This window comes from Brienomyrus brachyistius, chromosome 16 (assembly GCF_023856365.1).
Source record: "Brienomyrus brachyistius isolate T26 chromosome 16, BBRACH_0.4, whole genome shotgun sequence".
Taxonomy (NCBI): Eukaryota; Metazoa; Chordata; class Actinopteri; order Osteoglossiformes; family Mormyridae; genus Brienomyrus; species Brienomyrus brachyistius.
In genome coordinates this window covers 15,249,478-15,275,777 of record NC_064548.1, presented here as the reverse complement: position 1 = coordinate 15,275,777, position 26,300 = coordinate 15,249,478, and the positions used below count along the sequence as shown (strand labels likewise).

Here is a 26,300-nt window from a genome sequence, read left to right as displayed (position 1 = left end):
TCGGTCTGTCGCCTCTTGCTGTACCCCGTACTCCTAAGGCATTGCAATTAGCGCTGAAATTAATGCACCACTTTCAACTGAAGTGTTTTGTTTTGATGCAAACACTTGACTAGATGGATTATCAATTACACCGTCTGACCTTTTCCCTCCTTCTGAGAGGATACATGAGCGGACGCATGCGTGGACGCGCTGTATTCATTTAGCATTTGAATATTAATGACTGCAAACAAAAGAGAAATCGTGCTTAATGATATTGCCACAAAGGGCTTCCATTCCGGAAGTTTCCTCTCTGTCTTTGTGAGACAGGAATTGTCCTGGGTTATGACTTGCGAGGTCACATGCCGGTGTGGCTCTCTTCATTTTTTTTCCCTTCTTATTGGTTGTTTATTGAAATACTACATGGTGGCCCACACTTGATGGGACTGTGACTTTACCAGCTTGACGAGGAATGAAAAGATATTTTCATCTTAATTCATATCCTCATACATCCACACCATTCTATCAGGCCTGAGGTTCAGTTAATTAAGATTAAATAAGAAAATACTCCATGTAGTGATATTTCGTAGTTCTTGCTTGTTGCCCATCCTCTTCGCTAGCTATGAACAATCACCCTGTGTCTAATGCCAGTCCTCAGTGGCAAATAAGTAAAATACTCCATATTTTTGCTAATGGATTTGTTGACAGCCCATTTCAATGACTGAACTGTCAAGCATCACTGACAAAATAGTCTGAAAATTCCTGCCCTTTGAGCCTTTAAATCCACAAAAGGTTCCTTTCAGAAAACTTCAAAGAGACTTTTGCATTGTGCTCGTCATAGGAATAACTGACTGTATAACCCAAGTTTCTGTTGCCCGCTATATGACACCTGCAACCTCGCCGCCCCCCCCCCTCTCCCCCAGTAACAGCTGGCTCCTCCCCAGTTCCTCTCCTCTGCATGTAAATAAATTACATCACCATCTAACTGGACTTTCACACAGAACAGTTGGAAGTTTGCCTGTTTGCAAAAAGGGACACACCCATTACAAAAAAGATGGTACACAGAGTGTGTGTAAACTGCCATTAAAGGTTTTGTCATTCTGTCGTGCAGTGATTTGGACCGAATTTGCTAATATGGGCTGCAACAAGCAACAGTGTCACGTTTTCACAGGAAAGCCAGAAAAATGTGTTCTCTAAGCCAGAAATGATCAAAACTGTACAGTGCCAGGATGTTCTCTATTGTGACCATGACACTGGATGAACAGCGAATCGGCTACTTTCCGGACAATAGCGGCCCATCAGTTATTTTCAGTTATGTATGCCAGATGGGGACAAGAGTCCTCTGGCAGTGAGATTGGCGACCCCCAGAGGAAAGTCCTGGGAATGCATGCATGCAACTGGGAGTTTCCGTTTAGGGAAATAATGCACATTTTTTTATTCCACTATTGTCAAACTGTATTTTTGATTCTATTTTTCTGTCAGTGTCTTATATCCATGTCTCAGTATGTCGTGTTTAAGCTGTCATCTTGACAGAGTTTAAATGTCGTTCATATTCATATTTATATTCAGTTTCTTGTACTATGACCAATGAGATGGTAATTTCATCTCAGCATATGAGCCATGGATCATATAGTAGAAGATGACAATGAAAATGGCTTTGACAAAGGAGCAATTATTTCTGCAGGTGGGGTTGGTACCTGCACACTGTACAGAAATAGATTCTCACCTAACCAGATTTAGGAAGGACATTGTATTGTCTTCTAGCAGGCCCGTACCTGCCCCCCACCCTCACTCCTGGAAGCCCGCCTCCTCTCACGATGCAGGGATGGTGCCTGCATGGATGCGAAGGAGCCCACACAGAGAATCTCTGCCTGCCAACCACATCGAACCTACTCATGTGTTGATGTCATCGTTACATCAGTGCCGGAGCGGAAGGACAGGTCCCTTAGTGCTGTAGCTTCTCGATCATGTGTTTTTATGTCGTGTTGCTGGATTTCCACGTGGAAGATGTAAACAGGTTGTGCCTCACCGTAACGAGTAAAAACTTTACATTGGTCGCTGTTTGTTTGCACATGGTTGATGGTTTGATTTGCAGTATACATTTACTTATTGATGACATGCCAGTATATCCATGCACCCACCCATGCACCCACCCACCCATCTATCCATCCATCCATCCATCCATCCATCCATCCATACAACCATTCATCCATCCATCCATATTCCATAATTGCTTATCCAGTGCAGGGACAAGGTGACTGAGGAGCTTGTCTCATTAAGCACAAGGAAACAAGATAGGGGACACTCTGGATGGGGGACCAGTCTGCTGACATACAAAATGCCCAATATAGATTTTGCCAATTTGTATATTACTCATTTCAAGATGAAATCTTATAAACGCAGCAAAAACTATATTAGTTCATGCAGTGATTCAATGATTCAACCTGTTAGGCGTTCAATTATGGTAAAATGGTAAGAGAAGGGTTCACTGTATGGTAAAATAAAAAGATAAAAAAATAAAAAATAATGATTGAAGACTGGATTAGGATTTCGGTTACAGCCCAAAGACCAGCCGTTTTGCATAACAAGTTTTTTGTAATCGTATTGCCTGTTCAGTCTTTTTTGAAAACATACCTGTTACAGTCCACAATTGCGCTCCATTGCATCAAAATATCTGTAAGGATCTGAGGAGCATTTCATTATGGTCAAACTGACAGTTCCTGAGAAGAAAATGACTCATTTACAGTGGCTGAATATCAGCTTGTCCGGAAGCTGTCACAGCCGCTGAGGCGTGTGCATGTCTGATGAGCCAAAATGAAGTGCTGGACTTGAATATGGAGAGACGATCCTGGCAGGGGGACAGAAAGAGCACGCAGTGGGGAAGCCGCAGTGCAGGCCAGCTAGACCTGAGACACTTTATTAACAATAAATACGGCGCCTGCTGCTAAATTATCACCAGAAAAAAAATATATATATTTTTGAAAGTAAACATTGCCTTTGTAAATCTTGCATATATTATTGCAAAGTGTAGCAACAGAATGTTAGAAATATTAAGTACAGTCAGAAGCATGAATTGTCCTGTGAAAAATAACAGAGAGAATATGACTCATGGTTTGATATGTGATTTAAAAATATACGATTTTAATAGGTATAAATTGCAATGTGCCACAAAAGAGGGACAGAGTGTACACATTTGAAGTGGGGGGGACATACATCACAGATCTATCTTTTGTTTTTCTTTTTTTTTCCTCCGGTGGACTGCTAATTATTTTTTTTACTCTGGGTGGGGGTGTTTATAAATTTTATGCGTTTTGATGTCACAATAGCAGATGTCGTGTGGCCCCATGTCAGCTCACATATCTCACTTTTATTTCTGCTTTAGTGTGTGTGTGTGTATGTGTGTGTGTGTTTGACATCTGTTGAATTCAGGGAGTTTCCTGATACATTCGCCAGTTTATTTCGCACTTGTGAGTGAAACGTGATATGCGGCAGCTGACTGAAACCGATGGCGTCGCAAATACCTCTCCTGCATCTCCAAGTGCAGTTGGGGCTAGAAAAAACTGGTGAATCTCAGGTGAATGTTTCCAGGAATCAGGTCCATTTGTCCATAAGCCCCCACTCTGCCACCCACTCACTGCCCCCCCCCCCCCATCCTCTGCCCCCTATGTGTAATGTTTCCTTTGATGTCTCCCGTTTTTGGGAAACTGTTTGGCAGACAGCTCTATGAATCCACCTCCACCCCTGTTTACTTTTATCAGGACAAAATGAAAAGAACGAAAGGAGGCAGAAGAAAGAGACAACAGGCTGTCTGTCGGTACTTGTCCAGGCTGCCTTTTCTCACAAGCTGTTGGCGGGAGACAAGTTGTGGATGAGCTCCGGTGGAGATAATCCTAACCTAATCTCCACAGAAAACATCCTGTTAAAGTTGCCCTTACTGGAAGTGACCCAAAGATCCACCAAATGGCTATTATACTTGAGAACAGCACTCTGGAGGTTGCACGAAAGTGAATGTTGGGGACAGGGGCCTGTTTGTTGTCTCTGAGGCCTAACCCAAATGCATGGCTTGGTAGTAAACACCTCTCCTGGTTTGGGTTGGCATCATCAAACACACCCAGCTCTATATTCAACAATCTAAAAGTCTAGCAGCCCTCAAAGCAACAAACAGAGACGTTAAAAGTGACAAAGTTAGAAATTGTTGATGCTTTTTCATGAAAATGACGTCAGCTCCCATAATAATAAGTCAGATCTAGATGTTCTCTTAATAATTAGTTATTTTTATCTGTTCTCTATTTTTAACCTGCCCTGGGCTGGAGAACTGTGGTACATTTAAAGGTGAATTTAGTCAATAGGCTTAATACTGTTTTAAGCTTTCTGCACTAATTCTCTTTTAATCTATAAGGAAATAATGTTATGCACTAAAATATATTATGCTATGATGAAAAGGCAGAAGCTTCTCTTTATAGGATTGCTATTTCATGCTCTCTGACACTGAACTTCCTTACAAAGGACTTTTTCCTTCGTAATTCCTCGCAGTGGTCTTTGGTTTCACAGTGAGTGCATCGCTTTTGCACAGTCCTACTGTAGTTAACGTTACTGTTTATGCAGCAGATTCTTCTAAAGACAGCAGAGCTAAAGTACTGGAAGAAAGTAAATCTATAAATGAAAATAAGAGCTGAAAGCACCTCTGGCATGTTTGCTGCAAACAGGACTGCTGGTTTTTACGGTCTGGCGGATTCAATGGAGTGGATTCAGATTAGTCAGATGTGAAATTGTATGGAAGGATAACACCTATATCTGCTTTTTGAGAGGCAGATAATAGATTTCTCTGTACCGCCAGTTTAATTACTAGCCAAACACTGTAATCGAGTATCTTTTATAAAGACGGCTTTTTCTTTTTCGTCTTGCAGCATTTTCAATATTTTTTCAGTGACACATCTTCGATCTTTTTGCTTTATCTAGTGCCATTTTTGGGGATGTTGTGGTGATGAATTTGATATGGTTCTCTCTTCGTCGTATCTGGGAACGCAGGCCCGAGTGTGAGGTCACTGCGCTCTCCAGTGGGCTTGGCTTCCCTTGTTTATGGATTATTTCAGTCTACGGTGGTGGTTTCTGGTAGATGATGTGAATACCTTAACAGTATATATGCATTTAACTCACATGTATGCTTGATCTGGTCTGCTGTGGGCCTACAGTCCCAGGATGATAAGATCTTACAAGGGTACAAATGGCGCAGGTACGATGTCCGTGTCCTTTTGCATTTACTGCTTGCTGATGAATGACATGTCATGCTGAGGGGTCTGATTGGCTTCAGAATTTTATGAGGGAGTCACGACTGGGACAGGACAGGAGTTGGGAATAAGGCAAGGGGGCTCATCTCTCTTTGGCCTTGCCCTGCAGTGACCCTGCCAGCCCAGGCCTTCCTGAGGCTTGAGTGATCACCGTTTTGGAGATTAATCCTCTGGCCTGTGAAAACATATGGCAGGATGGATGGCGCTTGGGCCGGCCAGCTCTTTTATCCTACAGACTGGGGAGTCTGTGTCCACCATCATAAATCACCCACTGTCAATTAAACATGGGGCATCATAGGGAGACCTATCAATCAGTCACTGTCGGGCTGGACCCTTACGCATGGTGGCACGGTCTCTGCAGATTTACTCGAAACTCTGTCAGACCTGTAAATGCATGAAAGTCTGAATTCCTCGCCTTTATCTCCTGTAAAGTACTGGGGGTTGCGATGCTTCTTCTGAGTGGCACTGTGCGATCCACTGTGACAATTTCAGGATTATGTTGCTAGAAAGGGAGGATGTGGCGATGCTTTCGCTGCACTTCTAATTACTTTCCCGTGCTAATCTGATCAGTCCCCACAAAGACCTGTGAGCGCAATCAAAAAACTAAAAATGCCAAAAGTCTCGTATTTTGTTTGGTTACTTACGGTTAAGGTTAGGGCTGGGTGGGGGTTAAGGTCATCATGTTGGAATTAGAGTTTTCTCCATAGAAATGAATGGAGAGTCCCCACAAAGGTATAACTACAAACCTGTGTGTGTGTGTCTCAAATGGTTCTGCTTTTACTTTTTCTGCTAGCATCATTCTATACACCTCATCATGCCTCCAGTAACCCCAGTCACACTGAATACTCCGCCACCTTGTTTATATAACCTTGTAAGTCTCCTGCGTCTCTGGTGCTTATATCCTCTTTCCTGGCAGCAGGTGCGCGTTTAATGCCAGGGAACACGAAATCCCCGCACAGCTGCCAAAACCTGCCTCTAGATGTAAGATGGCGTACCTTTTACATCCTGCTAAAGTGATTCTGCCCTTTGTTCTGTCATTATTTAGTGTTGTTAATCAGAATGGCTCATCACAGCACTTTGCTGTTTTCCCATAGATGTAGTTGCCAATGCTGCTTGATTCTGTTATTAAAGATCTGCACATTTAGATACCTTCATCTCTCTCTCTCTCTCTCTCTCTCTCACTGTAGTGCAGAGGGCTGACATTTTTAGGAAGGCTCTGTGCTCTTCCCTAACACCTGTCTCACAGTCAGAACACTGGCAGCACGTCCAACAGAAAGTTCATTATGTGGAGAACAGAGTTTACTGTTCCCAAGCAAACATTCTGCCAGACGAGTAGATTTCATATCTCTTGTCTATCAACACCCAGCTGCAGGTGTCTTCCTCTCCATCGCGCTCCGAATCGCGGCTGCTTCCTTCACAGCCCTGGGTCATGTTGTCAGTATTTGCATGCCAAACAGCGACAATAATAATAAATAAAACAGGCAGCAGTAATTTGAGAGTCAAACAGGGTCATTGCACTTTTCTGGTTTGTTGCAAACTGCCCTGCTATATAAAAGTACAGGGCTATCCCACTCCTGAGAAAAACATCGGGAAAATTCCTGTTCTTCGTGCGCCCTCTAGGGGTTCTCTAGCTGTAATGAAATTTCATTGCTTCCGCTTAAGTGACAAATCTACAGAAACACATTACAACAGACTGTTGAATTTGTCTAACTTAGACAAAAAGATTTATTATTGGACCATTTGGAAAACTATTGTAATACTAGTGTTTTTGTTAGATAACTGTGAACCACAGTCCTTTTTATACAGATGTTATACTGGTTCGCCATTTGCAAAATAGCCCAAAACATAAAGCAAACGTAGTACGGAACTCATGTGAATTCTATTGTTGCTAAATTTTATTACTGAATTATTACCGAGCCACAGGGGAAAATCGAGTTGCCCTGTACATACAGGCACATGAAAAATAGAATAATATTGCAGTTATCTGTCCGTTACCTGACTAATGTGTGGTTTTACCACAAGATCAAAATATAACAATATGTACATTCAGAATAGTAAGAAAGTCTTCATAGACACCTGAAATAATATGTGAATGTGATTTATTTCATTTCTAAAAATCCTGATAAAATCATTCAGTATGAAAAAAAAACAAAATACTACAAGTCATGAGTTAGTTTTTGTAAGACAAGACAACAAACCATGTGTAACAGTCATAGTCACAATTCAAAAGTGGGTCCCTTTCAGTGGCTCCTACCATCTGTCCCAAATGTCCCTGAACTCCTATCAGTATCCCCATATACAGGTCATGGTGGTTGGCCCCAGTCATTTATATACACTGATAGCCATGTTCACCGTGTTACTGGCAATGACCCCACACAGGTCTGCATATGTGAATTTGTGACATGCTAGTGTCATTATTCTATTTGCAGGGTGGTGGGTGCACTGAATGCTTAACGTCCAAGGCCTGAATGTTCCAACTGCATTGTGAGTTGTGATGTTGCATTGTCCAAAAGTCATATGTTGTGGTTTCAACATATTTTCACTAATAAACTATTCCCACTAATTTGTTCCCACACATAATGTAGATATTTGTGTATTTCAAAAGCATTTTAAGTTTAAAGATTACTTCCATTACCACCACAAACCCTCTGGCAGAAATATTTTCTTGTTTTATTTTTAAATAAATTTATCATTTAAGGGACCACCTAATGAAAGGTAATTCTGTGTGCTTCATGACATCTGCTTCACATACAGTTATTAGTAGTTTACTTTGTATATATAATCAGTGCATAATTAACAAACAACATTCAGTAAGACATTCTGGTAATGCACTCGGAGTTTAGAGAAAAATAGCAAACATTTTTATGGCTTCAACTCCTCTGATTATGAACAATACCCATTGTGTTATAACACCAAAGATGAAAAATAAATCCATTCATCGTCTCAAAAAAAACAGCACCATCGTAAAAAAAAAAATTCAATTAGAGGATTGGATGCATTATGTTCTCTTCATGCAAACCTGACATCTGCTAATGTGGGTGATGAGATTTCCTGCTTTAAGGGTTGTCGGGGCAGGTTTCCTGAAATGAGATCAAAATGACCCTTAGGGCACAGCAGCTGCACATTTGGTCATTTTACTGTTGTTGCGGTCTAACATATTGACATGGGGTTGAAGGTAATCAAGCAGTAAAAGAGAAAGATCAGAAGTCATACACCTGCTCCTTTTTCTGTAAAGTTTTTTATTGAAAATATTGGGAAAAGGCAGACAGACAGACATAGGCAGGCAGATAGACACACAGACAGACAGGCATATAGGCAGGCAGGCAGATAGACAGGCAGACAGTCATAAAGGCAGGAGACAGACAGACAGACAGACAGGCACAGATAGGAAGGCAGACAGACATAGACAGGCAGACAGACAGACAGACAGACAGGTAGGCAGACAGACAGATAGGCAGGCAGGCAGACAGACAGATAGCCATGTAGTAGCTCAAAGACACAATGACAGGCACAATGATACAAACAGTAATAGAATAAAACACAAGGATTGTAGACGCAGAGAGTGTGTCTATGAATGCAGAGCAAAGTGAAGCTGTACAGGTCAAAGTAACTATGAGTGCACGAATAATAATAATAATAATAATAATAATAATAATATATATAAACACACACACATGAATGATAAAATAAACAAGGTATATAATATATATGAAATATATAATCCATATACTATATATATAATAGTATATCGTAATATATGGAATATGCATAATATAAAAAGTAAATATTTGAAATATACAGACAGACAGAAGGACAGATAGACAGACATATGGTCAAATGAAGCTTCATGAACCATTTGCTGTATATTTTGACACCGCTAGATATTCAAAACATGGGCTCAATTCATGTCTCAAAGCCAACCAAGAGCACCATACCGAGAGGTAAATAAAAATACAGAAAATGGCTTGTGAATCTTCATTTGGCCATCACCAATGGATATATATTGAATACAAGGAGACAGAAATATAGAGAAACAAAGAAATAACTGAACAACTCTAGGTTTACCTAAACATGTCATCATCCTCAATAGTAGCCAGCCAGAAACTGTAGGAGTTGGCGTAATAGTTGCAGGTGCCACGACCATGGCACTCAATGAAGGGGGCACTGCGGAAGTCTTCCAGACAAGATCCTGGGGAGGCCAAGGCTTGACCAGAACCTTCTGCCCCAGCACTGGTGTGCTGCGGGGTGAGTAGAGAAGGACCCCTCGTTGGTTAATTTTTTTTAGCATAAGTTGAAAATGTTTACTAAATGCATGTTAAATTGCTGCAGTGTCGCCACAGTCCTTCATGCACTGCAACTGTCAGTGAATATTTTTTTTAATCACTGCTAGAACGATCAGCCTGTAGTTGTATTCCTGCACATGGAAGAGACAGCAGGTGTGGAAACTATGTAGCTACAGAAAGATTCTAAAAATGGATGGCAGTAACTCAGTGGGTAGCATAATAACAATGGTGTTTGATTGCCTCTGATAGATTTTGCATCTCATCCAGGTCCTGTTCCACCCAATACTCTATGCTTCCTGGGGTTCATGACTGGACAAGCCCTTACTGAAAATAGCTGAATACAAAGTCTTTATTTGAGAAGGATATGCACATGGATGCTTGAAGGTTATTCGAATCATAAACTGAGAAATAAGTCTTCTTTGAGATCAACTCTAAAATTCAACAATTCAGGAACAGAATTTTCAGGTTTGTATAACCGATAATTCTACTGGTACCATTACCTCTTTGTCGAGAGAAACAGAGGAATCTTACCATAATGAATGAGTAGCCAATCCAGAGGGATTCCCACCCTACCGGACAGGCTGGTATCATGATGGACTGGCTATGGAATGCCATAATCATGGCAGGGGCTTCACACACAGAGCAACTGTCAAATGAAACAAACACTATAGTGAGATGATGCATGTAAGGGTGGTGGGACAGACCATAGCAAGATGGTACAGTGTTTGATTATGTCTATATAGTTACGCAACATATCACAAGCAATTGAAAATGTAAAACTGTTAAAAATGTTGTAATATATTGCATGAAAAGACAATGCTCCTTTGTGACAGCTTGTTAGCACATTGTCCACAGGTGACATGGGAGTTCAGCATGTACCACCTCATACCTAAAAGGGGAGGAGCTCGAGCTTGCATCCTGTTTCTGTTCCATGTTCGCGTGGGGTCTACATACACTTTCTACATATTCCTGAATTTTGGTGCATATTTTCTTACCATATTATTTTTATTTTGTTATTCTTCTACCTTATTTGCTGCACCGTCTTACGCAGAATATAGGCAATTTCATTTCACTGCTGGTGTACTGGTAGAATCATGCTTGTGACATACAAAAGTCTTGAATCAGATCCCAGAGCATTATGCTTTGATAGTGATATTGCCCAAAAAAGACAACACCAAACAGGAAAAGCTTGCATACTTGTTTTTTTGTGTGTTTTTGTTTGTTTGTTTTTAAACTGGATAGTCAAGAAATACTGTTGTAATAAGAGAATTATAGGGTCCATTAATATATACTTCTGTACTACAGGCAGTCATTATTTAGAGATGTTTATCTGGTATGTTTTCGGAATACCCAGCCAACAGTTGGTGCTGCACGCCTATCAGACCTTTACCGGCTAATGAAAGGCTCGATGTTGTCCCCAGTGATGGGCTCCATGCTCATGGGCATTGGCTTTGGTGAAGTCAGCCAGTATGAGTAATCGTTCCTTGATGCAAAGTTGCAGACATTGTTGATGTTACAGAATAGGAAAGGCATAGTGCTGAACTTCTTCATGCAACTGCCTGCAGTTCCTGTAAGTGATAGAAGGAAGGCATTTTTAGAATGAGAGGTAAAGAGTTAAGCTAGTCAGTCTCAGGTTTTTCAGGAGAAAAGAAAAGAAAAGAAAATGAATACAGTGATTTTACCCAGTAATTTTAAAGTTTACGGATACCAACCTAGGTCTTGTCCATGTGAACGCTCGTTGCCCTGGACATATAAGAGAGAATAGCCACTGTATATCAAATGGGTTCCCCCTGGACAAGTGGGAATGTCCACTGTTTGGCTGTGTCGTGTCAATAAGAAGCCATGATCCATGGAGGGAAGTCCTGGGGGCCCCATCGAGCCAGGAAAACCATCAGGCCCTGCGGGACCAGGGAACCCTCTGGGCCCTTAAATATACAGGGATGAAATCCAAGTGGAATATTAGTCCAACTGACCATTGCGGTAATAAAGAAACAGCCTTTTAGAGTGGGAGGTCTTTCACCTGCAGGTCCACTTGGACCAGGTTCGCCTTTTGCTCCAGATGTGCCATCAAACCCAGCATCTCCATCTTCTCCTGGCATGCCCAACGGTCCGATCACACCTGATTAAAGAGTTAGTGGGACTCTATGTAGTATTTGATGTAGTGTTTGAGAGAACACATCAGTTCCAGAACTGATACAATAGCCTATTTAGGACCATGAAAGGCATTACGCAGATACCTTGCTGGCCTTTAATACCAGGAAATCCTTCAGGTCCTCTTGGACCTGGTGGTCCTTGAGTCCCTGGAAAGCCAGTCTCTCCTTTGGTAAAAGTTGGCTGACCAGAAGGTCCAGGGTGGCCAACTCTACCTGAGAAATGAAGTGTTTGAACAACTGACGAATTGCTTGTTTCAAGTTGCACTAAGAATTGATCTAATGAAATCATATATTATACTACAAAAGTGTGGCTCAACCGGTTAGGACAGAGGCCTGACCCTGCTTTCTCAAAAAAGTGTATGTTTTCATTGGATAAAAGCATCTCCTAAATGAATGTAAATATTACATGGGTCTGTTGGACTCATTTGTATGGCTTTATTTGAGCTTGTTTTCTCAAAGAACCCCATTTTGGCAATTTTTTATCTTTCCTTACCTTTCTCGCCAGGTAAACCCTTGTCTCCTGCTTCTCCTTTGAATCCTACCACACCAGGTTCACCTTTCATCCCTGAAAAAAAGAGGTGACTCTTGTTCCCACATTAAGTTAACATGGGAAAGTACAAGACCGGCACATTCCACTTCATTACAGGTCATCCAGTTATTGCAGCATATGTTACTTTCAAAATGTACCTTGAAACCCAGGGAAACCCAGCTGTCCCAATTCCCCCTTCAGTCCGGGAAACCCAGGCAGGCCAGATTGCCCCTAGTCCAAATGTGTACAAGCATATAAATATCATACAGTTCCCACCACAATACAATAACTCTTTTGTGAATGACTTAACTGGTTTGAGCCATTCATTAGAAACTTTGTTTAACCGATGAAAGAACCATCAGTGAGAGGCACTGCAGCTTAGGAAGTGGTTAATGTGAAGAACCTTTCTATGTCTAGGACTCACCAGTAATCCAGGTGGACCTCTGTCCCCCTTCTGCCCAACCTGTCCAGGAGGCCCTGGAAAGCCTATATCCCCCCTTTCTCCTTCAGATCCAGCAATTCCTGGAATTCCCATCGGGCCTGGATCTCCAGTTTCACCTGTAGCAATACCGAATAAATTTCTGGTTTTTTTTTCCTAGATCGTCATTACAAACAACGTACACATCCAATTATTTTGTTTACCAGACTCTCCCGGCTCTCCTGGGGCTCCCGTTTCACCCTTGGGCCCGAAATCAGGGGATCCTAGAGTACCTCGATCACCTGGTTGTCCCGGTTCACCCTGGTTTCCAGGCAGACCTCTATCCCCCTTGATCCCTGGGATACCAGGTATGCCAGGGGGACCAGGTACGCCTGCACTGCCTTTGTCACCTTAAGAGAGGAACAAGACAATATGCTGATGAGCCTAGAAGGTCATTGGGTCACTGCTTTTATCATCAATTGTTGCATGCAATCTCAAATAAAAGTACAGTATTTAGTTTAAACATTGTGCTCTTATTCAATTTCATTAAAATCACATCCCCCCCCTCCCCCAGTAAAAGCTGATCCCCTCTTTTTTATAAATCTCTAGTGATGCTCCTGTTCCTTATTCAGAAACAAAATCTGACTAAATGATTGAGACTTAAGGTTGATACCTATGGGTGCCTAACCTTTGCTTCCGGATTGCCCTCCAGAACCAGGAAACCCTCTGCCAGGTAAACCTGCAAAGAGATTGCAAGGAGACAAATGGTCAGAACAACAAGGCTGAGATGGGCACAGCCAATTGTTGTTCTGAGTAAATTAAGTGTACATCAGTTACAATCAAAGAATGATTCTCTTTTGGAGTTAGATGTTAGCTCTTTTTCCAAGTTAGGTACAGAACGAAGAACTTGGTAACATCCTAATAGACATCTTTAATATGTTTTAGGGGCAAAACATACACATGAATGTTCTGTTATAGAATGCTAATATGCAAAACAGTCTAAAGCAGAATTTCCCAACCCGCTCCTTGGGGACCCACAGACAGTCCACATTTTTTCTCCCTCCCAGCTCCTGGTAAAATATGGGCTGTCAGCGGGTCCCCGAGGACTGGACTGGGGAACAGTGGTCGAAAAGATTGTATTCCTTCACCCACCTGAGTTCCCCTTTTCGCCCACAGACCCTGGCATGCCGTCCTTCCCAGGTAGACCCTTCTCCCCTGGTGTCCCTTCCATGCCCTGTGTACCTAGCCTACCTGGACACAACATAGTTCCACAGGAAATCGGTCATGGCGCAAACATGCTCACGCTGAAATGCTTGACACACACACCATACTCCGGTTTCCCCCCACAGTCCAAAAACATGCTGAGGCTAATTGGAGATGCTAATTTGCCCGTAGGAGTGCATGCGTGAGTGAATGGTGTGTGAGTGTGCCCTACGATGGGCTGGCCCTCCATCCTGGGTTGTTCTCTGCCTTGTGCCCATAGCTTCCGGGATAGGCTAAGGGACCCCCCCGTGACCCAGTAGGATAAGCGGTTTGGAAAATGGATGGACTTTTATACTTTTCAAACTTTTTTACTGTACTTTATTACTTTTTTGTTTTAATTATTTGCATTACTGTTTAATTGTACATATTCTTGTGTTAAATTGTGTTTTTTTGTTATTGCTCAGGTAAATAGCTTTAAACATTACTTTCTCTGGCATACGATGGCTTTTGCACCATACTATAGTAGTGAAAGAGGCGGATTGGTACCTGGCTGCCCCTGTAATCCTGGCTCTCCAGGTAAGCCTGGTAATCCAGTCTCTCCCTTCTCCCCGGGCTCTCCCGGACTGCCTGCATAAAAATCAAGAAATTCACTGTATTTTTAGCAGGGGTAACGTATCATTTTTAATGCACATGTATCTCATTGGAAAAGTCACAGATAATTAAAATGTAGTCTTATCTGGGAGTTTACCTTGCGTGCCCTCTAATCCTACATCTCCCCTGGGTCCTGGTACTCCAGGCTTTCCTGGTAAGCCGATGCTGCCCTTTCGGCCCTTGTGTCCTGGGTCCCCAGATGTACCGGTTTCACCCGCATGCCCCTGGATGCAGAAACATAGTATTTTGAATGTCTGTCTGACTTTCACATGCATATTTGCCAAATGAGATGTCCATACGTTTTCCAACCAGTTATCCTGGTCAGGATCAGCATAGTCCTAGGGGACCCCTAGATAGTTTTTGCTCCCTACCAGATACTCCACATTTTTGCTCCCTCCCAGCTCCTGGTACAGCAAATGCATTAACTGTTTGGGGGTCCCTGGTCATTCCCAAGTTGCCACAGAGCATAAAACTGGAGTAAAATCTGGACAGGATGCCAGTCCAGCACAGGTCACACATATGCTTATATACATAACAGGTGTTGACAGATATTGTGGATGGGCAATAAAATTATCCAATACTAAGGTCCCACAAATTTATTGTCATTGGTAGAAAACCTGCTGATAAAGCATGATGATGTCTCATTAACCAATTAAGATGTTAAGAGAAGCTCTTTCATTGGAGACAATGCTGAGAAGGTATGTTTACTGCATTATATTATACAGTACCACTTTTAGCTTGTGATTATTAGCAAGTGCCCCAAGGCAGTATGTGAAAAACAAAATGATTTCTCATCTTAAGGCAAAAAGGTGGGGAGATTAGGACAACAGACAGTAAAAGCTTAAGTAAGAACACTAATAAACACGCAGAATATCTATCACAATGTGTACATTGTACAATACAGGAAAAAAGCCCACCCTTTCTCCTTGGGGTCCCGGCACCCCAATTCCTGGCAGACCCGTGTCGCCCTTTTGTCCACTCTCTCCAGGTGTTCCAGTCATTCCTGGATGCCCAAGTGTTCCTTTGGTTCCTTTCTCCCCTTGGGAACCAATTTTACCTGAAGAATAAAATGAACATAAGCTAGACCAGTCTTTCCCAACCTAGTGATTGGGAGCCCCCAGACAGTTCGCAGGACTGGTACAGAGCTGGGAGGGAGCAAAAACATGGACTTTGTAGGGCCCCCCAAGGACTAGGTTGCGAAATACTGTGCGAACCATCCACAAATGTTCTTGTGATATACTCAATCATACATTTACAGTCACCGTTCATCCACACTCAGGATTCATCACAGGACGTATGTACACACATATAAATATTCACTCTAACAGACATACAAATCCTTTCTCATACACAGCTAAGACAAATGTCATGAAAAATAATAAATATTATTAAACAGAGACATATAGAGGTATGTGACGACTCGTATTAACCCTTACCTGGCATGCCCATACTTCCAGCAGAGCCTTTTTGTCCAGGTGATCCAAGTTCCCCCTGTTCTCCAGGTAAGCCACTGTTACCTTTGTCACCTGAAAAGCATTTAAAGCAACTGTGAAAATTCAGTTATATTTCCATTGCTTGCATTATACGTACAGTATCAGTCAAACGTCTGGAAACACCTGCTTTTCATGCATTTGTCTCTGTTTCAGCTACATTACTCACCTTCTATTTAAAGGACTCAAGGCAATAAAATAATAAATATCAAAAAACAACCAAGGGAAGTCTTTAACATCTGAAACAACTGAGGTGGTTTGGGAATCTCAGAAATATGGTAACTGAAAGGCTCTCAAGGTAGCTGTTATGGACACAACCCAATGAACAGGAGCCCAGGAAAGATCCAGGACAGAATGAAGGAATTAAATCTCCCAGCAAGCTTGGGAATGTCTAGAGATCTTCCAGCATATGTTACACTCTGTGACCTTGGGAAAACAAGGCCTGGTCTGACTGACTCAGCATGCCACTACTACCACCACCAGGACAAGTGGAAAGAGTAAATTCATTATTAAAAAAGCCCCCTTGTGCTTCAATGGCAGCATCGCAGACTCTTGGCATTCAATCAACTTCCCGATGTAGCCACCTGCAATGCTTCTACAACACTTCTGAAGGTGTTTACCCAAGTTCTGTGCAAATGTTGGCTATTTGTCTCTAACTCCTTGATCCAACTCAGCCCAAACCAGCTCTAAAGGGTTTTGGTCTGGGGATTATGGGGACCAGGTCATGTGTTAAGGCACTCCATGTCTTTCCTTATTCACAAGATAATACTTATTTATACATAACCTAGAAGTTTGCTTAGGGTCATTATCTTGTTGAAAAACAAATGACTTTCAGTAGGTGTGTCCAGACTTTTGACTGTTACTATATTGTATTATTATTATTATTATTATTATTATTATTATTATTATTATTATTATTATGTACTCAGTGCTATGATAAATCCTGATCGTAGTGCTAATTGTAATCTGATATTGAAAGATATGTTACTGCATACGTACCCGGATGCCCGGGCAAACCTGGCTCTCCATCCTTTCCAGGCATACCAGGACTTCCAGGCTGACCTGCGATTCCTTGAAACCCTATAACTCCTGGGTAACCTAAGAAAAAAACGTACAGCTTCTTTGTCAAACATCAGAATTATCAGAATCCGAAGAAGTGCAGTCGTATTGAACAAGCATTAATTTTGCATGAGAGTAGATGCAGTTTGATTTATAGCCAGAACTGGTTCAGAGATTATATCTCATAACAGCACCAAGCTCATTTGCACAAAGTTTATTCATTATACCTGGGTCCCCTGGGTCACCCTTCACGCCCTTGGCTTGATGAATGTCTGTCGTACTTATGTTCCCCGGAGGCCCCTGGAGACCTCGTTCTCCACGTTCTCCTTTGGGTCCCATCTCACCTATTTCTCCTCTTAGACCAAGAGGTCCAGGGTCACCTATCAGAAAGAGAAAGTAGTGATGGATGTCACAGATGAGGGTGTCTCTAAAAATTTTGGACCCTAAGAAACCATATCACATTTGGCCCCTAACATGAAAGCATATCATATTTGGCCCCTTATGTTTCAGGGCCCCTGTCACTCAGGGGTCTACAGAACACAAACAGAAACTGAGGAATGGGAATTAAAACAGCCAAATACACAGACTCTGTATGATGTAATTCCAATGCTGAATACTAATGGTATCTGAGCCATAAATTGCTTTAATTAGAGTTTTTCTTTGCTCACACATACATTAGGGTGTGCTAGAAGTATGCTGCTGATATATAATCCTGTTTGCGCACCAAGATGAAGCCCTCCTTTGTATCCCTATCCTTCCCAGCCTTGAGTAGTGAGATAATGAGTGCCACTTATTCTCAATGATCGGCCCAGGTGCAACAACTAGAGGTATAATGCTCTGTAGTTCTAGGCAATGCTATCTCTGAATTTTGCAGCAATCCATCTCCTTTTGAAGGCCCTATAACTGCCTGGAGAACCTGTTCACCTGTGCTCACTGCCTCAGCACTTGATGATGTGTATGTGCCTGGGGGAGATTGGAATTAGAAATTGTATGCAAAGCTGAATTGATATAGTTTGTCAGTCCAAGTAGAAAATAAAATGTTCTCTTTATAAAAGAACCAAATCTCTGATTAAAATTCCTATAACAGGCCCAAAATTCCTACAACAGAATCATCCCCCCCCCCAACCACTCCAAACTCAGCTGGCTATAATACGTAAATCATCCATCCATCCATCCATCCATCCATCCATCCATTTTTCAAACCGCTTATCCTACTGGGTCGCGGGGGGTCCGGAGCCTATCTCATCTTTGATAATTTGAGACGAAGGGCTGATTTGTATTCAGCATGGTAGCTGTGTTACCTCGAAGTCCTATAGTTCCTGGAGTTCCCGGGAGACCCAGATGCCCTGGCTGACCAGGGGGTCCCATTGATCCCAATTCTCCTTTATGCCCTGGGAATGACAGATAAACAATAGCTATGTAATTTTTGGACTATAAATGCAAACATGACAGAGCGATATCCAATGTCACATCATTAATTGTGGCCGATGTTGAAATCAGAGTGTGATCGCACCTCGGGGTCCAGGAAACCCGTCTCTTCCCACAGAGCCTTCTTTGCCCAGAAGTCCTTTAGCCCCCAGGGGTCCTGGAAAACCCAGAATGCCCTTCTCTCCTGGAGGCCCTGGCATGTCTAAACCAGGCAAACCAGGATACCCCTTCTCCCCCTTCTCGCCAGTGCTGCCTGTAAATGGTGTAAAAGTTACAATATGATTACGGTCCATTTTAATTGTGGTCATGTTTTTTTTTATTCCACAGCAGGCCAGGCTCACTGCAAGGATCATTGTGATGACAAGTGAACTAACCAGGAGGTCCAGGTAAGCCAGGAAGACCAGTAGCTCCAGCAGGCCCAGGGTCTCCTCTCCCAGCAGGGCCTGGAGGACCTGCAATTCCGTGCTGACCGATGGGACCAGAGTCGCCTGGCAACAAAAAACAAAGTATGGTCTATTCTGAGTTTTAAAATACTCTTATATGATTTCATAATGGGGGCGGCATGGTGGTGCAGTGGTTAGCACTGTCGCCTCACACCTCTGGGACCCGGGTTCGAGTCTCCGCCTGGGTCACATGTGTGCGGAGTTTGCATGTTCTCCCCGTGTCGTCGTGGGGTTTCCTCCGGGTACTCCGGTTTCCCCCCACAGTCCAAAAACATGCTGAGGCTAATTGGAGTTGCTGAATTGCCCGTAGGTGTGCATGTGTGAGTGAATGGTGTGTGAGTGTGCCCTGCGATGGGCTGGCCCCCCATCCTGGGTTGTTCCCTGCCTCGTGCCCATTGATTCCGGGATAGGCTCCGGACCCCCCGCGACCCAATAGGATAAGCGGTTTGGAAAATGGATGGATGGATGGATGATTTCATAATCGTTCATAATCTTTTCTCCATAAATTTTAATTATCTGTGACTGTTCTCACATACTTTCAGATGCTATAATGTTATCATACCAAAGTCTCACTGTAAAAATAGGTGATAATTATAACATTAATATAAAGAATTAAGTGGTAACCCTCTAATTAGGGCTGAGTGAGATGAACCAAAAACCATATCTCAGTATTTTCAGGAAGAATAGCGATACACAATATATTTTCTTTGAAATAGGGTAAATGTTTAGTTGTTAGTCAACACCAGATGTTACAAACTACTAAAACAGAGTGTGTTCAAAATGAAAAGCAATTACAATGTTTCCTTCCCTGTATGCAAATATACAACAATACAAATTATAGAAATTCTCTGTAGAAAAATGTATTAATTTCAAACAGAAGTCTAAAAATAAGGACAAAAATATCACTCCATTATTTTCATCAATGGAATTTTTCCTCAGTTTATGACATAATTCTCTAAAAAGGTGAAGTTTTAGCACCAAAAAAATTACCTAAATCTCACAGTCCAAATTTGAACACATCACAGAAGTATATCGATACAAACAGTATTGTCTCATGCTATATCTCATTTGAAAATACACTGATAAATAGCTCAGTCAGTGGATTTGAGGCTGTATGGGCTCATTCAGGGCCAACAGCAGCATACCTTTAATCCCGTGAGGTCCAGGTGGCCCTATTTGGCCTACATGTCCTGGATCTCCGGGATGCCCAACACTGCCTTTTTCTCCAGGAAATCCTAAGACTCCCTGAGTCCCTTGCGGACCCCTGGGACCTGGCAGGCCTAGCCCTGGTTCACCCTGAAACCAAATGAGATTATGTCAGATTAGAATCGGAAACATACACACATGCAACAAAGGCAAGTAAAAAAATCCCAAAGAAATTACCTTTATTTACAAGAAAGCATCAGTTTTATCCTTGGAGAAGGAACCTTGAAAAAAATTTGGCTCACAATCCATCCTCTTCACTGTGCATGAGTGCAAAATACTCTTGAACCCACTTTTATATACGTAGGTTCATCTCAACAATAAATAGCAAAGTTCTTAATTGTTTTAGAGCTACTGGCTGATTTATGGGGCACAATGGCATTTTGATTCATTGAATTTTTGTAATGTCTTCCCCATATCTTCCCCATGCTGGTGGATAAATGAAGGAGTACAGCCTGTGTATCAATGCCATATTCATACCCCGGTGACACAGGACGTCATGGATGAGCACTTAAGAGATTCTGAAGACTGATGTGGACTTTTTAAATCCAATTTGATTAGGTACATACGAACTATATTTTAGTCACAACAACTGAAGCTTTGGGTGCCAAAAAATGTAAGCAGGATTTTGTTAGATAATTTTACCTTATATTCCTCCAATACTTTACTTAAGCTGATAAAACATCTTCATCGTGGTTGCTGATAATTCTAAACCGCACTGTAGCTAGGCCGCATCTTTCATTTGTGTATTTATTTGAATTTAGGATCGATTTGCTATGTGTCTCTGTCATATATACCTTTTGGCCTGGTTCACCAGGAGACCCAGCTGAACCGCCCAATCCTGCTGGTCCTGGCTGTCCTGGCAGACCTGGGGCCCCTGGTATTCCCGAGTATCCTGAAATTTAAAAAACATCGATGGCATACCATGCAAAACATAAGGAAAATTAAATATTTCATTAAACTTTTCTAAGTTCCCTTGGTAATGGATATACCGTGCAGAGATTATGCACCTTTAGGCCCAGCAATTCCAGGCAACCCAGTCCCAGGTAAGCCTTGATCACCCTTCTGCCCTGGGACACCTTGCTGTCCATGGTCACCCTGATGTCCTTGCATACCTAGTAAATATGTAACAGAAATGTCACAAAAATTTTTCCCAATAATAATTCATCTGTTTCAGATGAACATATGTTCAGTTCCTCCTAGATACTCCCATTATTAGGGGGACAGTGTATGGCTCAGTGGGTTAGGACACTTGGAAGGTTGTCACTTCAAATTCTGTGGTCGGTAGAGTGATTTTACCATTAGGTTCTTGGCCAAGGACCTTAACCCTAATTGCTCCAGGGACTGGCAAACTCTATTCTATATTTAAGACTATCAGAACTCACCAAGCAGTCCAGGGATCCCTGCGTCTCCCGGCAGCCCAGGTGGGCCCTGAGGTCCAAGCGAAGTGACGCCGTACCCAGGTATACCTTTAGGTCCTGAAAATGAAGAACAGATGTTGCTCCATGGATCTTTAAATGTTTTGTAATCCATAATCAACTTGAAAACACATACACTCAGTGGTCACGTTACTAGGTATACTTAATTGTAGGTACTACTTGGTAGGATTCACTTTACTTGGTAGGATTCACTTTACTTGGTAGGATTCACTTTTGCCTCCAAAACCACTTGAATGGTAACTGTATGGAACTGTTATTTTTGCCTTTATGGCCTTCCCTATCTTTAACAAGCATGACCATTCTCTTGTGACCTCTCACATCAACAAGGTGTTTTCATCGACCAAAATGCCATTGACTGGGGGTTTTTGTTTATCGCACAAGTATCTGTAAACTTTTCATGCACACAACAGTGGATGAAAATTGAAAGAGAGTGGCTGTTTCAATTATGCTGCAACCACCAACAATCACACATTCAAAATCCTTTCGCTCTTGTGGTTTAGCCATTCTAATGCTTAGCTGAAAAGTATGTGTACCTCTTGACCTTTCTGTGTTTTATATGTGTTCAGTTGCATCCATATTATTCGCTGGTTTGATGAACACGTTATTTACATAATCAAACAGGTGTACCCAATAAACTGGCCACTGAGTAAATGTTCATATACAAGATCCATAAATATGGACTTGGATAAACCTTTATTTAATTTGGAGAATATCATAACTTTTTTAAGGTACCTACCTGGAGCACCTGCTACTCCTTTACGGCCTGCCGGCCCTGGAATGCCCTTCTCACCAGGCTCTCCAGTATGACCAAAGCCAGGAATACCGGGAGGACCCCTTTCCCCTGGAAGTCCAATTGCACCAGCATCTCCACCTAAACCTCGATCTCCCTTGATACCCACAATTGGCTGAAATATATAAAAGCAAATTAAGCAAAATGAAGAATGACTGAACCATTGACTGAACAGCTACTGCTAGCAGAGTAGTTGTTATTGCTGCAGTCTACGTAGTCTACACAGTGCTGTTATAAGAATGAGCTCATGTGATACTGACTGAGTCTCCTTTGGTTCCAGGAATGCCAGGAAACCCATCTGGTCCAGGGATTCCATCTGGACCTGGCGGTCCTCTGGTGCCATCAGCACCTGGGGGTCCTTTCTCGCCCTTTAGTCCTGGTGCTACGAAGATATCTCCAGGCTCACCATGTGCCCCTGGAGCACCTATCAGTCCCGGAGAGCCATGGATACCCTGTGCAGGTGCGCAAAATCAAACTGACAATGGCTGCATCCCCAAATTTCCACAAAGGAAAGTAGGAAGAATATCCATCATTTTAACTCACCGGACTCCCATGAGGTCCAACAGGTCCGGGTTCACCTTTTGGTCCTTTACTTCCCTCAAGCCCAGGAGCACCTGGCATTGAAATTAGTAGCACATTCGCAACATGGTAAACATCCTCTGTTTATCTTTGGCATATCAAGTATGGGCAGATATCTATAAATCATATAAACTTGAATAATGTCATCCACATCAGCGATGAAGAATAGTCCTATCTATAACCTTTATTGTACTTGTATGACATTGTTAACCCTCTGGGGTCTAGGGGTAGGGGACACACTTTCACTAACTGGGGCATGGTCACACATTTCATTCAATATCATAAATTTAATCCATGGCAAATAAATTATTTCTTATATATTTGTTTTGGCATTACACTCATCTTAATTTTAATGTATTTTATAAATATATTACATTTATGTTAAGTGGGTGATTTGACATCAAAGTACAGTCACCCCACGCCACTTCACTCTTCGACTTTCACTGCTTCACTCTATCTCGGTTTTTATGTTATTCATTAAAAACTTCATTGAGACAGTGAAAATGATACACCGCTAGGCTTCGGAAGTATCTTCGCTTTTCATAATAAAGTGTATAAAAATAATAATAATATGATATTTGTAACTGTCATGCCCTCAGAACAGGTCAAACATACAGCTCTCAGACTGATCTCAGAACAGGTCATACATACAGCTCTCAGGCTGATCTAGGAACAGCTGATCGCAGAACAGGTCATATATGGAGCTCCCAGGCTGACCTCAGAAAAGGTGAAACATACAGCTCTCAGGCTGATCTCAGAACAGCTAATCTCAGAACAGTTCACATAGAGCTCTCAGGCTGACCTCAGAAAAGGTCATAAATACAGCTCTCAGGCTGATCTCAGAACAGGGCATGCATAGAGCTCTCAGGCTGATTTTAGAACAGATCATACATACAGCTCTCAGGCTGATCTCAGAACAGGTCAAACATGCACCGGTCAGGCTGATCTCAGAACAGGTAATACATAAAGCCCTCAGGCAGATCTCAGACAGCTGATCTCAGATCAGGTCACACATAGAGCTCTCAAGCTAATCTCAGAACAGGTCATACATACAGCTCTCGAGCTGATCTTAGATCAGGTCATACATATAGCTATCAAAGTGATCTCAGATCAGGTCATACATACAGCTCTCAGGCAGATCTCAGACAGCTGATCTCAGATCAGGTCACACATACAGCTATCAGACTGATCTCAGAACAGCTGATCTCAGATCAGTTCACACATGGATCTCCAGCTGATCTCAGATCAGGTCATTCATACAGCTCTCAAGCTGATCTCTGATCAGGTCATACATACAGCTCTCAAGCTGATCTCAGATCAGATCATACATACAGCACTCTGGCTGATCTCAGATGAGGTCATACATAGAGCTCTCAGGCTGATTTTAGAACAACTGATCTCAGATGAGGTCATACATACAGGTTTCAGGCTGATCTCAGAACAACTGATCTCAGAACAGGTCATACATATAGCAATCAGGCTGATCTTAGAACGACTGATCTCAGATCAGGTCACAAATAGAGCTCTTAAGCTGATCTCAGATCACGTCATACATACAGCTCTCAAGCTGATCTCAGATCAGGTCATACATACAGCTCTCAGGCTGATCTCAGACATCTGATCTCAGATCAGGTCACACATCGAACTCTCAAGCTGATCTCAGATCAGGTCATACATACAGCTATCAGGCTGATCTCAGACATCGCATCTCAGATCAGGTCACACATAGAGCTCTCAAGCTGATCTCAGATCAGGTCATACATACAGCTCTCAAGCTGATCTCAGATGAGGTCATACATACAGCTATCAGGCTGATCTCAGACATCGCATCTCAGATCAGGTCACACATAGAGCTCTCAAGCTGATCTCAGATCAGGTCATACATACAGCTCTCAAGCTGATCTCAGATCAGGTCATGCATACAGGTCTGAGGCTGATCTCAGAACAGGTCATACATACAGCTCTCAGGCTGATCTTTGACCAACTGATCCCAGATCAGGTCACAAATAGGGCTCTTAAGCTGATCTCAGATCAGGTCACACATTGAGCTCTCAAACTGATCTCAGATCATGTCATACATACAGCTCTCAAGCTGATCTCTGATCAGGTCATATATACAGGTCTTAGGCTGATCTCAGAATAACTGATCTCAGATCAGGTCACACATACAGCTCTTAAGCTGTTCTCAGATCAGGTCATGCATACAGGTCTGAGGCTGATCTCAGAACAGGTCATACATACAGCTCTCAGGCTGATCTTTGACCAACTGATCCCAGATCAGGTCACAAATAGGGCTCTTAAGCTGATCTCAGATCAGGTCACACATTGAGCTAACAAGCTGATCTCAGATCAGGTTATCCATACAGCTCTCAAGCTGATCTCAGATCAGGTCACACATAGAGCTCTCAAGCTGATCTCAGATCAGGTCATACATACAGATCTCAGGCTGATCTCAGACAGCTGAACTCAGATCAGGTCACACATGGAGCTCTCAAGCTGATCTCAGATCAGGTCATACATACAGCTCTCACGCTGATCTCAGATCAGGTCATACATACAGGTCTTAGGCTGATCTCAGAACAGGTCATACAGGGGTCTTAGGCTGATCTCAGAACAGCTGATCTCAGATCAGGTCACACATTGAGCTCTCAAACTGATCTCAGATCAGGTCATACATACAGCTCTCAAGCTAATCTCTGATCAGGTCATACATACAGGTCTCAAGCTGATCTCAGATCAGGCCATACATACAGCTCTCTGGCTGATCTCAGATCAGTTCATACATAGAGCTCTCAGGCGGATCTCAGATCAGGTCATGCATACAGCTCTCAGGCTGATCTCAGACATCTGATCTCAGATCAGGTCACACATAGAGCTCTCAAACTGATCTCAGATCAGGTCATTCATACAGCTCTCAGGCAGATCTCAGATCAGGTCACACATTAAGCTAACAAGCTGATCTCAGATCAGGTTATCCATACAGCTCTCAAGCTGATCTCAGATCAGGTAACACATGGAGCTCTCAAGCTGATCTCAGATCAGGTCATACATACAGATCTCAGGCTGATCTCAGAGAGCTGAACTCAGATCAGGTCACACATGGAGCTCTCAAGCTGATCTCAGATCAGGTCATACATACAGCTCTCAAGCTGATCTCAGATCAGGTCATACATATAGGTCTTAGGCTGATCTCAGAACAGGTCATACAGAGGTCTTAGGCTGATCTCAGAACAGGTGATCTCAGATCAGGTCACACATGGAGCTCTCAAGCTGATCTCAGATTAGGTCATACATACAGCTTTCAAGCTGATCTCAAATCAGGTCACACATTGAGCTCTCAAACTGATATCAGATCAGGTTATACATAC

General features: G+C 42.4%; 1 protein-coding gene across 1 annotated transcript in view; it reads right to left on the bottom strand.

Annotated features, from left to right (window-relative positions):
- Positions 1 to 7,137: 7,137 nt before the first annotated feature.
- LOC125709725 (collagen alpha-1(IV) chain-like) overlaps positions 7,138 to 26,300 on the bottom strand; it is a 198,732-nt gene continuing 179,569 nt past the window's right edge. Inside the window, exons 24-52 of the mRNA XM_048978473.1 lie at positions 22,897 to 22,967; positions 22,614 to 22,805; positions 22,300 to 22,468; positions 21,510 to 21,602; positions 21,135 to 21,239; positions 20,922 to 21,019; positions 20,067 to 20,217; positions 18,853 to 18,966; positions 18,564 to 18,731; positions 18,352 to 18,441; positions 17,278 to 17,430; positions 16,991 to 17,089; positions 15,938 to 16,027; positions 15,419 to 15,558; positions 14,599 to 14,725; positions 14,397 to 14,477; positions 13,800 to 13,898; positions 13,336 to 13,386; positions 12,872 to 13,057; positions 12,654 to 12,787; positions 12,388 to 12,460; positions 12,194 to 12,265; positions 11,785 to 11,913; positions 11,568 to 11,666; positions 11,260 to 11,472; positions 10,938 to 11,115; positions 10,079 to 10,193; positions 9,330 to 9,502; positions 7,138 to 8,344 (exon numbers count right to left, since the gene is read on the bottom strand). Coding sequence (XP_048834430.1) covers positions 8,263 to 8,344; positions 9,330 to 9,502; positions 10,079 to 10,193; positions 10,938 to 11,115; positions 11,260 to 11,472; positions 11,568 to 11,666; positions 11,785 to 11,913; positions 12,194 to 12,265; positions 12,388 to 12,460; positions 12,654 to 12,787; positions 12,872 to 13,057; positions 13,336 to 13,386; positions 13,800 to 13,898; positions 14,397 to 14,477; positions 14,599 to 14,725; positions 15,419 to 15,558; positions 15,938 to 16,027; positions 16,991 to 17,089; positions 17,278 to 17,430; positions 18,352 to 18,441; positions 18,564 to 18,731; positions 18,853 to 18,966; positions 20,067 to 20,217; positions 20,922 to 21,019; positions 21,135 to 21,239; positions 21,510 to 21,602; positions 22,300 to 22,468; positions 22,614 to 22,805; positions 22,897 to 22,967 — 3,545 coding nt within the window. The 3' untranslated portion in view covers positions 7,138 to 8,262. The remainder of the gene's footprint in view (positions 8,345 to 9,329; positions 9,503 to 10,078; positions 10,194 to 10,937; positions 11,116 to 11,259; positions 11,473 to 11,567; positions 11,667 to 11,784; positions 11,914 to 12,193; positions 12,266 to 12,387; positions 12,461 to 12,653; positions 12,788 to 12,871; positions 13,058 to 13,335; positions 13,387 to 13,799; positions 13,899 to 14,396; positions 14,478 to 14,598; positions 14,726 to 15,418; positions 15,559 to 15,937; positions 16,028 to 16,990; positions 17,090 to 17,277; positions 17,431 to 18,351; positions 18,442 to 18,563; positions 18,732 to 18,852; positions 18,967 to 20,066; positions 20,218 to 20,921; positions 21,020 to 21,134; positions 21,240 to 21,509; positions 21,603 to 22,299; positions 22,469 to 22,613; positions 22,806 to 22,896; positions 22,968 to 26,300) is intronic.